Raw genomic sequence first — 18133 nt, forward strand, 5'->3', positions numbered from 1 at the left:
ATCGGCAGTATTGCGAGTTCGGATCCTGTTTGGGGGTTTACTCAGCCCATCATACCATCATAACTGTCGACGTCTGGCTCAGGACCGTAAACAGAAGATGAGCAACACATCCGTTCTGATTTGAACACATCCCTCTGACTTTAGACTTAAGCAGAATAATAAGAACATTGAAGGCAGCCATTAACTTGCAGTCACCTTTACAACGTAGTACAATTTGTAATTTGTCTTTACTATGTTATGCTATACATCAATACATGGGTTGCAGTATATTAGGTAAAGTTATATAGTTGTTAAAACGTGGATTTCTATTACCTATGTCCGTGTAGCTGTTTAATAGCAAAATCCAATGCTAAAAGTGTTTTAACTTTGGCCTACTTCAGGTGACGTGTGGAAAGATACTCCAGCACAACAACACGACCTTTACGATCCCCACACTCCCTGCCGAGCCAACCACAATCGCACACGCAACTCCTGCCAACCACCCACCCATCCACACACAGCTGCTGACCACCAAAGAGAAATATCACCCGGATAGCCTTAACAGACTGTTGGGGCAAGTGCTGTTAGCGAGCACTTATGAAAGCTGGCACGGCACATGTCCAACCGCCTTTGTCTCCCCAGTGGCGATGTTTACACACTGTACCAGGCACTCATTTGAGGCTGAGTCAACCTAGGGGAAGCCCAAGACCAGCTCAGATAATCGTCAGTGGTGTTGGCCCATGAACGGGAATTGATCTTGGTTCACCAGGTTAGTAGCGCAGTGCGCTGACCATTACACCACCGCTTCCCGCCCACCACCTACCCATCCACACACAGCTCCTGCCCAACACCTACCCATTCACACACAGCTCCTGCCCACCACCTATCCATCCACACACAGCTCCTGCCCACCACCTACCCATCCACACACAGCTCCTGCCCAACACCTACCCATTCACACACAGCTCCTGCCCACCACCTACCCATCCACACACAGCTCCTGCCCACCACCTACCCATCCACACACAGCTCCTGCCCACCACCTACCCATTCACACACAGCTCCTGCCCACCACCTACCCATCCACACACAGCTCCTGCCCACCACCTACCCATCCACACACAGCTCTTGCCCACCACCTACCCATCCACACACAGCTCCTGCCCACCACCTACCCATCCACACACAGCTCTTGCCCACCACCTACCCATCCACACACAGCTCCTGCCCACCACCTACCCATCCACATGCAGCTCCCGCCCACCACCTACCCATCCACACACAGCTCCTGCCCACCACCTACCCATCCACACGCAGCTCCTGCCCACCACCTACCCATCCACACACAGCTCTTACCCACCACCTACCCATCCACACACAGCTCCTGCCCACCACCTACCCATCCACACGCAGCTCCTGCCCACCACCTACCCATTCACACACAGCTCCTGCCCACCACCTACCCATTCACACACAACTCCTGCCACCACCTACCCATCCACACGCAGCTCCTGCCACCACCTACCCATTCACACACAGGTCCTGCCCACCCAACCACACACAGCTCCTGCCCACTACCTACCTAACCACACGCAGCTCCTGCCCACCAATAACCGCTATTCGCCACTAAGTGACGGTAACGTCATCACTGTGCCAGGCCAGATGTACTTTGAGTCTACATGAAGTGTTGAAGGCTCCCTGACAGGAGGTCACGGGACAGACCCAGGTGCCACAATTGGTTCTGCTATATATAAATTGGCACAATACAAAGCAGGGCAAATACAGCCCCACATTGGCAACTCTTCCTCTTTTATGAAAAACTCTAAACACTTGATAATGTAATTAAGCTACTTAACTTAATCCTACTTATATTCTGGTTAGTTTTAATGTAATTTCACTGTTTATCAAGCTCCCAATTGATTAATCAAGATACTCAATGCTCTAGTTAATAAAATGAACATTCCTCGACTTACGAACATAATTAGGTCCTGTGGCCCATTCGTAAGTCGAACGATTTGCAAGTTGGAACACTAATGTGCTGTATTTAATTGCCCCTACGGTCAGTGATTTGAAATAGGTTATGGTTCAAAAAAAGGGAAACATTTTTAACTCATAAATAAAAATAAATATTGTACATTTTCATGTAATACTGTAAAAAAATACTTTATAGTAAATGAAACATAAAATAAAGTAATATGAATAGAAAAAAAATCTGTTTTATTTTCACTTACTTTGAGTCCTGATGCTGGCTTGCTTGTTGGAAGGGGCACAATGAGTAAACACAATTATAAACACAATTGCACACACAAGCATACGGGGCACGTGCACACGCACACAAAAACGGAGACATGCAGACACAAAGACACGCAGACACAAAGACACACACAAAGATAAGACAAAGGCAGACACAAAGACGAACACACACTGGGCACGCACACACACCAATACCAATACCCGCCAATCATCACTGAGTGACGGTAACATCACCACGGTGCCTGTGCCAGGCCAGGTGCACTTTGTGGTCACATGAAGTGTCAAAGGCTCGCTGACAGGAGGTCACGGAGCAGACTCAGGTGCCATCGGCTGACTGACTGGCAGATGCGCCAGCTGTGCCCCCTACTGTGCCAACTTGCTGCATCTTAGCCACCCAGCGCTCCACTTGGTGTTGTGAGCATTGCTCCTCTGCCCTCGGTTGTTGTTGGAGAGCAGCTGCCTCCAACTGACCAGTATTGTTCTCCACTAGTCTTCTCCATAGAGGCCGATCTTAACACCGCTGGTACTGGTCTTCGGCAAGTCCACCCAGCTGCACATTCTTCGTCTACCGCATCAGTGCATCTCTTCTCTAGCCGGAATCGTGCCCGTTTAGCCCTCTCTATCCGGCCAAACAGAAACTGCTTGGGCATGCCGTGGTTGGGCATGCGGGCTACATGACCCAGCCAACCCAACACCTACCCATCCACACACAACTCCTGCCCACCACCTGCCCAACCACACAGCTGCTGCCCACCACCTACCCATCTACATACAGCTCCTGCCCACTACCGAGCTAATCAGACAGCTCCTGCCCATTACTTTCCCAACCACACACAGCTCCTGCCCACCACCTACCCATCCACATACAGCTCCTGCCCACTACATATCCAACCACACATGGCTCCAGAGAGGAGGTCTCGTTAAACAGGTGGTGGGATCTTCAAACCAGAATACCTCTGTAATGCGGGCGTAAACGGCTTCGCGGATATGACGTCATGGGGGGAGGAGTTAGGTCACGTGGGTGAGAGGGGTGAGGTCTTAAGGGAGAGATACCGGAAGAGACGAGAGAGTGTGGGAGACGGAGTTAGAGTGAGGCTACGCAGGGCGGAGGTCGAGGAGTGGCGAGATTGCCACACACACGGGGGAGTAAGACTTGGCACCGTCGGCCAGCGGTGACCAAGCGCGGAGGAACGACGGGCAGCAGTGGAGCTGCAGTAAGAGCAGCGATGGAGCTGCAGTGAGCGCAGCCGGAGGACTGCACAAGGGCTCTGCAGCAGAGCTGCAGAGGTGTGGAGGCTACGGGAGCGAGGGCAGCTACGGAGCTGCCAAGGGGAGAGCTCTGAGCGAGGGCCGTGCGGGAAAAGTGTAAGAACCCGAATAAAGGACGACGGAGACAGAACCAGGATCGAGTCCCTTATTACACCTCTACTGTGAGTGCCTGACCTCCAAGAGCAAGGGAATTTCAGAGCCTGGGCTCCCTACAAATAAAACCCCAGTGATGATCCCAGGTTCAAAGCCTGCAGTGCAGTATGTTTTGTAGGGGCACGATTGGTAGATTTCAGAGATCTTAGTGGAGTGTGTGGCTGAATCATTTCGTGAATAAGGTGAATTGGGCCTATTTAAAACCTTGAACACAAGTTGGACTATCTTAAAATCAATGCGGATTTGAACTGGGAGTCAATGCAGATACACGAGCACAGGTGTAATATAGAATGCTGTGCCCAGCGTAGATTGTACGACCTGTGCAACTGACTGTAGCCACCATTCCTACACATCATCATGGAGATATACACACAAACAGAATAGCACGCATGGTTTGATGATGCTACATTGGTAGTAGTACACAGGCACAAATAACTGAACACATCCATCAATCACATTGCAGGCTTAAAAGGAAAATAAATCTAAGTGGCATTTCGGGCAATAGCCCTTCTTCATAGCACATACACCATCTCATCATGTGATTTAGAGATGTAAATGTATACACTGTGGTAAAATGATAGGTATGACACCGACCTGATACCACGCGCCACACTTACCACTCGTCATATACCTCTCACATCACTGTAGTAGCATGTGAACTATTATTCGGTCAGGTGGTTCGGTGGTAGAGCAATCGGCTTGCAATTGGCAGCTTGTGAGTTCAAATCCTGCTTGGGGGTTGACTCAGCTCATCAATCCTTCAGGGGGGATTTTGTGGGGAAGTCAACAGTGGCTGGAAACTTGTATACACCATAGAAACGTAGAATGTACAGCACTGGATTAGGGCTGGAAACAGGAGATGGAGCAACCAATACAGAAATACTAATTTTAGCAGCAGGAGATTATTTAGATTTTGCTTTGACTTGATCGTAACTTTTGTCTGATGCCTGACAAAAGTTAAATTTTTCTCTTGATCTGATGCCGACTCGATGTTGCCGTTGTGTCACTGCAGTTGATTGAAAAGGAGATTAATCCTCACGTGGACAAGTGGGAGGCTGAGAAAAAGTTTCCAGCGCGACAGATTTTCAAAACTCTGGGGGATGCTGGCTTCCTTGGCGTAAATAAGCCCACAGGTAATGACTACAGCACATTGCAATGATATATTGTATAGCACTACAAGTGCTAATTGTTACCCACTATACTGTTGATATTGCGAATGTAACACTAAATTCACACTTAGGCTTTCACACAACCAATATGGTTCATAATTGAATTTGGGTAAAATCGTGAGTAAAATGCCAATGTGTGTCGCACACTCTCCTTTACCTAACAGCCAAATAAAGTTATTGCATAAGAAAATGGGCCAATATTTTTTTCTGCACACCGGTATGTCGGAAAGAAAACCAAAACATTCAACAATTTCCGATGTTTTGCTAGTAGTTGCAACCACAGCATGATCAATCAGGCCACTGCCAGAATTGTGAAGCTCTTCTTCAGTCTTGGGCATAGGTGGTGTGATGTCATCAGCACGTTCCCACAAAAGCAGTCAAGAGCAGATAGTCATCCCCATAAGGTGTTGTCGGCGGCACTACTTAGAACAGTTGGTAGGCTGTCTGACTAACAGCACCCTGGGATGGTGAAGACGGAGACGACGACAAGAAGAATGGTGACGACGACGAGATGGTGACAATGGTGGACTTGAGCAGCACAATGGGGATCCCACTTCCAGCAACAGCCACGAGGTCCCCCACAGCGGCCCCTCTTATACTCTCAGCGTGGCCTCGCTCCACCCCGGGCCACGCCCCCTTTCTGGAACCTACTAGCGGGTTCCCGAGACTTCCCGATGGGCCCCTACTGTGACCTTTCCCCGAGATCTCCCCGTCTCGTGTATTTCATGGCCTGCTGTCTTCAGTACTGCCGTACAGCACCGTTCCCCTTTTTCACCAGCAGCCAGTGCTATGCCACTACCTCACCCCCCCTCATGAAAAAAAAAACAGCCGTCTTTGCTGACAACAATCACATAAGGAGAGGGGGAAGGCTTATAATAATGTGTGCTAACGCAATTTGCCTAACAGGGAGGGTTAACGGACATCAGAAAAAAAACCCCTTAACTATTAACCCCAAACCACGAGGGAAGCGTATCAATTCCCGATGTCCGCCGGCATGCCACAGCCCATGAGCATCGGGAAGGACCCCAGATCAACCGGAAGCCACAGCCCGGCGCGTGGCTGCGGCCACCCGCCAGACGACATCAAAATTCAATTGAACGACGGGAAGCGAGTGGTTCAGCGGAACGAAGCGCTCTTGGAGCGAGTCCTTGACGCTGGTCCCCCATCTCCAGCAGGAACTTGCATCCTGGGGACCACCGGGACATCACACAAATAACCTAAAGAGTGTGGCCCCTCCCTGGGAGAAGAAGATGGCGACCGGGCCTCCACACGCAGTCAATCACACGGAGGCACTGTGGGGGGATTTCCGGACTTCAGGTGCTTTGATCCTGCGAGCGGTACAATGCATTCCTCCTGAAGAGCAACTTCTGGGCTCATTCGCCCCAGCTCGTCAGACACATCAGACACCCACCGCTCTGGAGATGAACCGTCAACATAAGGTGGAACATAGGGTTTTAACTGTGACGGGTGCACAAACCAGCGACGGCGAACGACTTGTATATGTACGCACTGCGGCCTCTTGAACTCATACCAGGGCCCTGCCGCGGCCGGTGTAATTTTTAGGGGATGTACTCAGGGGCACCTGGGGACAATGCAGCCAAGCCTTGTTTCCAGCAGTCCATGGGGTCCCAGACTTTCGTTGTCCTACGAGCTTCTCATTCGCGGCCTGCCTTTTGGCCAAATTTCCCTGATACGCCTCCCACGCCTCCGTCAAACGCCTAAACATGACCTGCATGGGCATGATGGCTCTCTTTTTACCCAAATCCATGCCCAGCTGTTGAGGCATTAGGGGCCATCCTATATGTGGCCAGGACACCGGGGATGTACAAGTCCCAGTCCAACTGCGCCTCATTAACTTGTTGGCACAACATGGATGTAAGGGTCCTGTGCAAGCGCTCCAACATCCTGTTCGTCTGAGGATGGTAGGGCGGTCCTAATTTTTTTTGTTCCCAGGGAGTCACACACCTAACGTAACAATTTAGAAGAAAAATTCCGCCCCTGATCTGTAAGAAGATGTTCAGGAGCCCCCTTGTCCATGACTTAGCTGTGCAAAAACGCATCTGTAATGGATGCTGCCGACTGGTTTGGCAGAGGCCATGCCACCGGCCACTGCAACAGGTATTCCACCCCGACCAGGAGAAGTGTATTATCCCTCTGAGTGGCGGGGAATGGCCCGAGAATGTCCAGAGCGACTAGCTCATTGATACGAGATACCGTGATAGATTGTAATGGAGGCTGGACCTGCCTCGATGGTGGCTTGCGGCGTGCGCAGTCAGTACAACCTTTTACCATGTGGTATACATCGTCCGTCATCCTGGGCCAATAGAAGTCACGCTTTAGTGTTAGCAAGGTTTTACGGACTCCGAGGTGCATTAATTTCTCATGGACCGCCCGTGTGAGTTTACCCCATAGACAGTCGGCACCACCATGCAATAACACTGCAGCTCTTCATCCCATCTCATCATAAGTCATGGAGGACTATAAGGAACATCGCTGCTGGAACGTTTTTACTGCCTCTCGCACCAATGCGACGCCGCAATTTCAACAAGGAGGCGTCCTCCGTCTGGAGGCGTCCCCATTCGGCGTGCGTGAGACCCAATGTGCCGTCATTATGTGCATCTGCTGCGAGTGGTGGCGCATCGACAGACGCCACCACAGCGTGTGGCGATCCCGCAACCGATGGCTTACATCGACCGGCACCCATTAAGCACGCACACTGGTCACTCGGTGGTAAACGGGACAGCGCATCTGCATTGCAGTGCCGCACACCCTTCCTATAGGTGACTGTGAAGGATTAGTCCTGCAAAATTTCTAACCAGCGGGACAGTTGGCCGGAAGGCTGGTCAATTCGTAAGGAATACTGAAGGGCCGCATGGTCCGTGCGCATGACAAATTCCCGTCCGTATAGATACGGCCTATATTGCTGCACAAAGTAAACTATGGCCAGCAGTTATCTGCGCGTCACGCAGTAGCACTGCTCTGCGAGGGACAACACATGGCTCCCGTAGGCCACCACCTTCTCCATGCCGTTCATGACCTGGGACAGCAAGCACCAATTACGGTGTTGCTGGCATCTGTGTCCAACACAAAGGGCAGAGAGAAATCAGGGTAGCCGAGGGGAGGCGTGTTGACGAGACGATCGCGCAATGCAACAAACACAGTCTCCTCCCCCTCCCCCCAATGAAATATCTGGCCCTTAGCAGTGAGCGCGTGGAGCGGTTTTACGATCGTCGTGAACTTGAGGACAAACCGGCGATAATACGACGTGAACCCGACAAAGCTGCGAACTTCACCCACTGACTTAGGGTTGGCCATGTGCGCACACGCGCTGTTTTGTCGGGATCCGTGGCTATCCCAGACGCGTTAACAATGTGGCCCAAATACCGCACCGATGTTTGCAAGAGATGGCAATTTTGCGGTTTAAATTTGAGATTGGCTGCCCGCACCTTGACAAACACTGAATGCAGTCACTGCAGATGCTCCTGAAACGTGCGCCCTAATACAATGACGGCGTCCAGGTAAATGAGGCACGAGTCCCATTGAAGACCTGCCAAGACGAATTTCATAAGCCGCTGGAACGTGGCAGGAGCGGAATTAATCCCCATTGGGAGGCAATTAAATTGGAACAACCCTTGTGGTGTTAGGAACGCGGTTTTACGCCTGGATTCTTCATCCAAGTGCAGCTGCCAAAACCCCGACAAGAAATTTAGGGTCGAGAATAACCGCGTACCCGACAAGGCGTCGAAGGAGTCAACCATCCGAGGGAGCGCATACGTGTCCACCATGGAAATTTTATTCAATTTGCGGAAGTCAAAACAAAAGTGCAGACTTACTTCCCGTTTTTTTAAACAAAAACAATTGGAGCCCCCCACGGGCTGGTAGAGGGGGAAATAATGTCCGCAGCCAACATCTCGTCAACTGCCTGGCAAACATGGTTCTTCTCTCTGGGACTGAGCCTATACGAATTCTACCTTATCGGAGCTGCGTTACACGTATCTATGCGATGTTGCAATAATGAAGTGCAGCCAATATCAAATTTCCCCTGGCTAAAAATATCGGCAAATTCCCTTAGCAGGGCACGCAGCTCGCCCTGCTGTTTCCCGGACAAATCAGAATTTTCCCCACACAATGTGTCCATCCAAGCCCCGTCGGACTCGCCTCCCAGTTCCACCACGCCAACGACCTCTGCAGCTTCCATGCAGCCCTCCTCACAGTGCGCGGCCGTTGCGTGGGCTAAAACTGTCCCGGCTTGGACCACCGCAGCCCCTAGCCCCACATTTAGCACTTGCAAAAAGGGCTCCTGGTCCACCCTCACTATGGTCTGAGCACCCACCAATGCGAGACCCCGAGTCACTGTATTAGAGGGGGTTAAATGGACCCCTTCATCGGAATCTGTCAAATCCAGGTGCTTCCACAACTGTAAGGGCACTAACATCTGTGCACCTGGCGGAACCATAACAGTTTTTCTCGCCAGTGCCTGAACTGTAGCGTTAGCTCTTGCTAACCGAGTTGGAGACTTCAAAAAGGCCAACCGCTGACAGGACACAGCCAATGTCCTGGAGACCAACACCGGCCACGTCAATTCAATGTTCCCAACGCGGACTTTTGCCAATATTTGGCCTATAGTACCCAAACTTCCGACGTTCGCGGCAACACAAGCACTAGTGACTGGGTTAACACAACAGGTCCTTGGCGGAAACAATTTTAAAATGAGCTCCGAAATCATGGTGGACGATGCTCCCGTGTTGACCAGAACCTTTACCTCTATCCCCTGAATAAAGCCAACCACCCCGGACGACCCTGCCGTAGCCGCCACGACATGGTGCGCCAATGCACTCCCACTGCCTTATGCCACACGACCACCCATCCGACGCCGGAGTCCATCGCTCACGCACCGCGACAAGATGAGGGATGGCGACGTGCGAACCGGACACGCTTAACAATCGAGATACGTGAGGTGACATTTGCATCCAGGTGTCTGATACGTCGCGACTCGCCTGCGAGGCCGAGGAAGCGAATGTCGGCGAGGTGGAGGACGTTGAAGGCGAGGTGGACGATCCGGTGCTGTTGTGGCATTCCCTGGCTATGTGGCCCAGCTGGCCACACTTGAAGCAGACGGTCATGGACCTCCATGCTGGAAGGGGGTCCCCCTCCCACCGCTCCGGCTCCGGTCGTCGCCCCCGACTCTTCTCCCACGTGGGTCCCGGACGAACGACGCACAGGCCCGCTCCGGTTCCTGCGGCGCAGGCTCCTCCGGATCCTCCGGCACCCCCACGCAAGCAGCCACTTCGGGCCACTGCTGCAGGTTGACGTGCAGTTGGATGCAGTGAGCCACCTTCTGGGACGAAAGGTCGACTTCTTCTGTGATGGGGAGAGCGACGCCCAACTCCTGGGCCAGCGACAGCAACCTTTCCAGCGCCAGGGAATCCAGCACCTTCTGTTCCATGCGCGGATAAGCTGCGTGGCCCAAGGCCAGCAGTGCGCTGCAGAAGGCGAGAGGCATCTCGGCCTCCCACGCCACCGCAGCACAAACCTTCGGCGCACGTTGGACGGTGGGCCAAAAATGGCGGTCATCTGAACGCATGCCCAAGGCAGTCGCTCAATCCGCCTCCGGGATGGCCTCCAACACCGCCAGGGAGTCGTCGGCAGAGCCCACAGAGCCGCCTCCTCCGACCACTTGACCAAGGTACAGGCCGCTTTGAAGCGGTGTTGTAATGCTGCCCAGTCGCCTCCCACCGCCACAGATTCGTGGATGGGAGGCAGGCGCCTTTGCTAAAATGGCGCCCCCGCAGAAGCCGCCGATGGCGACCTAGAATTTGCCGGGAACCAGCTCCCGCTCCGCGGGCGAAATACCCGCCGGTTCCCGAGCGGGCGCGGCGGTCGAAGGCGACCTGTCCGCCTGCAGACCCTGCCCTGCAGGTCCTTCGGCAGGCACAGCAGCCCCAAGTTGGACCACCAGCTGCGCAGCAGAGGAGAGCAGTTGCTCGAGACACCGGTGGCTGCGAGGGGCCGGTGCCTTGCTCCCGCTGCCCCGAAGGTGCCGTTGCCTCGGGACACATGACCGGGGTCCCGGATTCTGGGGCCGTTGAGGGGATAACGTCTCTGTCGTCCTCATCCTCCGAGGACACTACAGGTGAGTTCTTCCTCTTTTCTGCTTTTGACGTAAATAATTTTCTTTTTCACCCCACTTCTGACACCAAATGTAGTGAATCATCTCGGGGACAGTCAGACTTGGAGGCACTTCTTTATTTAACAAGCACCATAGGGATAACACACACCCTTTATTAAGACCGTCTATTATCGGCGGCACTACTTAGAACAGTTGGTAGGCTGTCTGACTAGCAGCGCCCCGGGATGGTAAAGATGGAAACGACGATGAGAAGAATAGTGATGACGACGAGATGGTGACGATGATGGATTTGAGCAGCATGATGGGGATCCCACTTCCAGCAACAGCCACGAGGTCCCCCACAGCGGCCCCTCTTATACTCTCAGCGTGGCCTCGCTCCGCCCCGGCCACGTCCCCTTTCTGGAACCTACTAGCGGGTTCCCGAGGCTTCCCGATGGGCCCCTACTGTGACCTTTCTCTTAGATCTCCCCCTCCTGTACTACCGCACACCGCAGTTCCTCCAGCAGCCAGCGCTATGCCACTACACATATACAAATACACCTTGGATTGTGAGTAACTTGGTCTGCGAGTGTTTTGCAAGACGAGCAAATTTTTTTAAATAAATATTAATTTGATAAACCAGCGATGTCTTGCAATACGAGTACTGTAGTACGTACAGTATACGCTTTGTCTGCCGAGCGTCATGTGATCACAACTGAGCCAATGGTTCTTCTCTCTCTCGCTGCGGGATTGTGGGTAATCGTCTCCCATGCTCGGTCTCAGTCGGTGTGCCTCACTCGTATAGTCAACATCCGTGCGAGCGTATACTATTTACTATAGTGGTGTGACCACGAGTGTGTGCGTAAAGCATTTTTTTTATTTTGTGTCCAAGTGTAGTGACTGTTCTTTAGTAACTGTACTGCAAGTGAAAGTCGTCCTACACAATAACCCTCCTCTCCTCTCTCTCTCTCGTCTCCCTCACACCAGCCACGATTAAATTTAATTAATACATTTGATTACTTTATATGAAATTTAACTGATAAAAATATAATAAGGTATTTTATATTAATCATTTTTATATGAATACAGTAATTTTGGATTGTGGAACGAATCATCTGAGTTTCCATTATTTCTTATGGGGAAATTCGCTTTGATATACGAGTGCTTTGGATTACGAACACGTTTCCGGAACGAATTATGCTCGCAATCCAAGGTTTTACTGTATAAGGAATTTTCAATTGTAAGGTGCATTACTTTACGCTTCCAGGCCGCACTAAGCGCGGTTAAAATTATTTATATTTCTCTCATTTTCAATAGATTGTCGAATTAGTCTGGGCCAGTCATAATTACTTTTATATATCACTTCAACGTTATCAAAATCATTTGAATGTTCTTGCTGGCAAGCATGTTCTGCAACTGCCGACAGTTGTGTTTGTGAGTATTATATTTATTTAGTGTTCTTTAAATTTTACGCTAATGTTATGTCCTGTCTGTCCAACGTAACATTTACCACACGAGCAATTAATCAGATACACACGTTCCGTTGATAACTTTGGCAATTAATCTTTAGTACAAAATACTAGTTTTTGGATGTTGTGTACCATGCCAAATCTTATTAATATTTTTTTTGTTTTTACGAAACTCTAATAACATGATCACTTTCAGCATTATTGCTGATTGATCTTGGTTTGGCATTCAATACTATGTTAATTTCAGCATTATTGTAGCCAATTAATTAAAATCTTCTTTAACATGTTTAATCTCACTCAGACTTTCACCATCTGACACTCTTTTCACCCAAGGTATGAGCGTCTTGATGATCGAGGATTTCTGTGCGTGGGGTGATGATGCGAACCTGCATTCAGATAGGCATCAGTGTGATGTGTGTTATTTTACCATTTGGGCCGCGTCCGAGCAAAATATCCAGGAATGGGAGTGTGTTATCCATCTCCACGAATTCACAAAACCCGGCCATTCAGTTCACCATGGAAGTGGAGGTGGATAAAGATGATTTGCCAAAGGCTTAGTGCGGCCTGGAATCGTATTAAGTAATACACCTTACAATTGTATTCCTTCTGTAATGCGAGCGTAAGCAGGGTTTCGCTGCTCGGCTCTGGGCCAATCATACGGCCCAGGGTATTGGGGGCAGGGCCCAGTATGGGGGCGTATGTGAAGGTCCGTCGTTCACCTCCGGTCCAATCGGACGCGAGGAGAGCAGGGGCGGAACCTAAGGTTCGTTGAAGGGCGTGGTGAGAGGGAGGAGACAGGATCACGTGGTGAAGGGAATATAGGTGGGATCCAGGAAGGGCTCCGGGTCAGTTGGTGGAGTCACGAAGCAGGACCACGTTGGGTGGCCGGAGGGTACCCACGCCATCAGCCACGTGGCTGGAGACGCTTCGAGCACACCGTCGGCCAACGGTGTGCGGGAGCGGGGAGCGGTGCGACTGACGGAAGGGCGCGCGCGGGGCGCGCGCGGGGCGCGCGCGGGGCGCGCGCGGGGCGCGCGCAAGAGTAGCAGCCGGTTCCGCTGTCGTGACCAGCGGAGTGCGAGTGTCAACCAGAATAAAGAGACCCAGCAGTGTGTCGGTGAAGTCCTTTTTTACACTGGGGTCAGAAGCGGTTCGTGATGTCAAAACATCTCAAAAAGAAGATTCAACCCACTCCTTCTTCGGATGACGACGGGGACCTTACTCAAGCGGTGGCGGTCCCAGACACGGAAGGTGCAGACGGGACGGCGACAGGCGACTCTGCTGGAGTGCAAGATATCGTCACGGGAGCTGGGCCGTCTGCGTCTTCGGGCGCCAAGGGCGACTGGCGGCACGTGGCTGAGCAAATTGACTCGCTGCGGGCCGTTTTGCTGAATTTGATGACTCTGGTTGCGCCGACGACGGCGCCGGGACAACCACGCGTCGGGCCGCTGCATGGGGAGACTTCGGGTGGGCCCGAGCCTTCCACCATTGCGGCTTTCCGCCTTCTCCGACACGCGGCAGGACGCCGCCATCTTGAGCGCGGTCGCGACTAAACGGCAGGAAGCCGCCATTTTGTCGCCGCCACGTGGGGCTGCCACTTCGGGTGGGAGCGGCGGGGGGGCTCGCAGCCACCGTCTGACATCCATAAAGGAATTTGCCGTTGGCGGGGTTTGGAGCGCATTCGCTTGGCGGTTTGAATCGGCTGTCCGCTCCGCCAAGTGGACGGATGAAGAGGCGTTGGAGGTCCTGCCAACGCTCCTCGATGACGCATCTTTAAAGTTTTTCCGCTCCATCCCGGCTGGGAAGAAGACGACGCTAAAAGGGGCTTTCGACGAGATGGCGGAAGCGCACGAGCCTCCAGACGACGCTCACCGCAGATTCGTCCAAAGACAACGGGCACCGGAGGAATCACCCGTGGCCTTGCGTGGTGCTCTGATTGCGCTGGCCATGGCCGTGTACCCCGAGACCGAGCCCGATTTGTTGGAGATGTTGGAGTTTTCCAAGGACCTCGCCATCCCACTGCCCCTGTGCGGCCACGAGCCGCTAACCTCCCGGTTGGCGGCCAAGTGCCTCGACGCGCAGTTCAACTTGCATCGTTGGGCGCAGTTGGCCGTTTGGACGGGCGATCCGGCCATTGATGGAAAACCCATTGGTTGGACGCCATCGAAGGTCGTCTTCGTCCCGGACGATGCGTGGCCTGGCGACCTCACTGCGGCGGCGGGCCAGTGGGTCCCACGGAGGGGAATGGTGCTACGCTCGGTGCCCTCGTCGGCGGATCGCCGGGACGCTGCGGGGGCCGGCCGGCCGGCTGACATGGCGTGTTATCGTTGCAGCCGACTCGGCCACTTCGCGCGCGACTGCCAGGGTCGACCTCGTCCACCTCTTCGTTCGGAGTCCCCGCCTAAGGACACGCCGTCGACGTCGGATGGCGACCCGTGTCAAACGGGCTGACGGTGATCCTACCGGACACAGGGAATTCTGCACCGGGTGGGCCTACAACAGCGACGGGAGTACCTGCTCCCGCTGCCCTTCAACCCCCGCCGAGGTTGCGGCTGGAAGGAGCCCCAAGTTCGGGCCTCTCTGATGCGCGGGTTCCTGCGACGGATGGGCCTCCACCGGCGGCGGATGATTCCAGTTCCGCCGTTCCTCCAACCCCGTCCAGACTGTGGTCTCCGTAGGCGCCGGTTCTCGTGAAGGACGGGCCGGCGGCCCGCACTCGATCCAGATCCCTTTCGTTGATTGTATTGGTTGTTATTATTGTCTTTTCCGTTATTTCTGTTGTGGTTGTTGGGGGTGACGCCGTCGCTCGCATTGTCTGGTCCTGATTCAGCCGGGACGGCTGGTCTTTTACATCGGGGGGGGGGGGTCATGTAATGCGAGCGTAAGCAGGGTTTCGTTGCATGGCTCTGGGCCAATCATACGGCCCAGGGTATTGGGGGCAGGGCCCAGTATGGGGGCATATGTGAAGGTCCGCCGCTCACCTCCAGTCCAATCGGACGTGAGGAGAGCAGGGGCGGAACCTAAGGGCGGAGCCAGCAGGGTGCTATGCGGAGGTCGGGATCTGGAAGGTTCGGTGAAGGGCGTGGTGAGAGGGAGGAGACAGGATCACATGGTGAAGGGAATATAGGTGGGATCCAGGAAGGATCTCCGGGTCAGTTGGTGGAATCACGAAGCAGGACCACGTTGGGTGGCCGGAGGGTACCCGCACCATCAGCCACGTGTCTGGAGACGCTTCGAGTACACCGTCGGCCAACGGTGTGCGGGAGCGGGGAGCGGTGCGACTGACGGAAGGGCACGCGAGGAGCAGCCGGTCCGCTGTCGGGACCAGCGGAATGCGAGCGTCAACGAGAATAAAGAGAGACGGAGACCCAGCAGTGTGTCGGCGAAGTCCTTTATTACACTTGTAAAGGCAACACGTGCTAATCAACTGTGATTACCGATCTATTGTAGAAAAATTACAATACCCCCCTCTGCGCTCCCCACCTGATTAGCTCACAGTAATAACATCATCTTGCTCTATTTAAGACCAGAAGCAGGTGGATTGCTTTCACTATTCTGCCACATAGCCCGATGATGCTGGATGTAGTGAAACGTCGTACTCAAATTGTGAATGTTGTGGATTTACTCTCCAACACACCGGTGGGCTGAAGTAGTAACTAATTGGCACGTTTGTTTATGTGACAAACCTTACTGGCTGTGTTGGGTGGTGGAGGGTTACCACACATACTTGCGCAATATAACCCAAAAACCTTTATTATCAACACAGCATTACGCATGTACACACAAATAGACACACTCCAACGATCCCCCATATATCCTTAACAGGCCGTTGGGGCAAGTTCCGTGAGTGTGCAGGGACTATGAAGACCGGCACGGCACACTCGGGGGTTGGTGGCCAGCACCACCCCAGATATTAATTTTAGGCTGAGTCAACCTAGGTGAGGCCCAAGCCCGGTTGGATGATCGTCACTGGTGTTGACCATGAGCGGGAATTGAACTCAGGTCGCTGGGTTCATAGCGCAGCTGGCTAACCGCTACACAACACGAGGTGTGATAATAATAGAGGCGTTTGCCCTGTCTGTCTGTTTGGTGCCTGCTAAAAAAATGTCACGTTAAGTTTTAGAAAATTATTTACGAGACATACCTACTATAATCACCTAGGAACGTCACTGCACATCGACCATCCCTCATTAATATTCATGAGCAGGGAACGTCCTCCAAATGGACACCTCCACACCCCTCAGTCATAATCATGAGCGGGTGACGTCACACTATGGAGTACTCCCCCCCACCTTCACTAATAATCATGAGCAAGTGACATCACTCCACATCGAACAGCCCCCTTCATTAATAATCATGAACAGGTGACATCCTCCAAATGGACACCCTCCTCCATTAATAATAATTAGTGGGTGACGTCACTCCACATGCGTGGGCGAGGCACCTCCTCCCTCAGCGTAAACGAATAACCCTCACTACAAAGGCAGAACCCTCACGTCACGCGTTCTCCGTAACGCTATTGAGACATACAAGTAAAAATGACGTCATGATGAACAAGGGATTATAACCTTAAAATTAAATAGGTCTGTGTCACCGCGCCCTTACAAATTGCACACGCATTGATGCAATGAATATCACGTCGTGGTCTGCTTTTCACTTGCAAATTTCAGATTTACTGCAATACACCCGTCCTTAGACGGGCAAAAGGCTAGTGTTTTGAAATTATTCAGACCTGAGGTTATTATCTTGTTGTTATCAGTGGATCCTGGTGTGATGGTGAGTAGAAGGCTAATGTCGTCTGCATAGGAGTGATGTTGTAATCCAAGGTCTTATTAGAGTGCATCATGGTTGAAGAGTCATCGTAGGATAGAGCCCTGAAGGGACCAAACAAGGAATGGGGTTGTGGGGAGTGGTGGCGTACCGGTTAGTGCACTGCGCTACGAACTTGGCGAGCCGAGTTCGATTCCTGTTCATGGCCAAAACCAGTGACGATTATCTGGACTGGTCTTGTCTTTATGTGCAGTTGTTAAATGTGAGTATAGTGGTGTTTTTTTACATCATTAGTTAACCGCGTGAGAACTGTGTGATAAAAAAAAGTCACTACAGAGCCTTTTTGAGTCTGGTGTCATCTACAGTGTCAAAATTGCTGTGAGGTCATGGATGATTGCATTGGGTTGTGGGATTATCCATTTTTCGTTGTGCATAGTCCAGTGTATTAAGGCTGTTTCTGTACTACAGTTGGTGTGAAAACTTGATTGGTTTGAATAGAGGTTGAATAGAGGTTGTTTTATTTCATGTGCTGTTGGAATTTATTTCCCAGTATTTTTGATAGGAAGAGTAAATGAGACAGGGGTCTGTAGCTATTTGGGTTATTGATGTCGATTCATGTGTTTTTAGCAGTGGTATGATCTTTCATTCTTAAAATGTGCTAGGAATCTTACCAGTGGATAATGAAAGACTCATAAAGTGTGTGATTGCCGAAGTGAGTGTCAGAAGAGCTTGTAGTGTAGGAAAGGTTAGCCAGGGGTCAGTATTTGTTGTGTCGTGGGTTTAGCCTGTTTGATGTTGGTGCCACATCTTCTGGCCGCCATAGATAGTTGACCCAAAACAGCTAGATCCTTCGATATTTCACGTGGTCTTAAACTGCACCTAGCCTTGCACAAGTACCCTCGTGATGTCACTGCCACTTTGTGGCAAATGGTAGCTGTTATTGTCAAATGTTATGGGGAGCT

General features: G+C 52.0%; 1 protein-coding gene across 1 annotated transcript in view; it reads left to right on the forward strand.

Moving 5' to 3' along the window:
- The window catches only part of LOC144941642 (putative acyl-CoA dehydrogenase 6), a 50926-nt gene that overhangs the window by 1415 nt on the left and 31378 nt on the right, over positions 1-18133 (forward strand). Inside the window, exon 2 of the mRNA XM_078867987.1 lies at positions 4667-4787. Coding sequence (XP_078724113.1) covers positions 4667-4787 — 121 coding nt within the window. The remainder of the gene's footprint in view (positions 1-4666; positions 4788-18133) is intronic.

Source organism: Lampetra fluviatilis, chromosome 25, assembly GCF_964198595.1.
Source record: "Lampetra fluviatilis chromosome 25, kcLamFluv1.1, whole genome shotgun sequence".
Lineage (NCBI taxonomy): Eukaryota > Metazoa > Chordata > Hyperoartia > Petromyzontiformes > Petromyzontidae > Lampetra > Lampetra fluviatilis.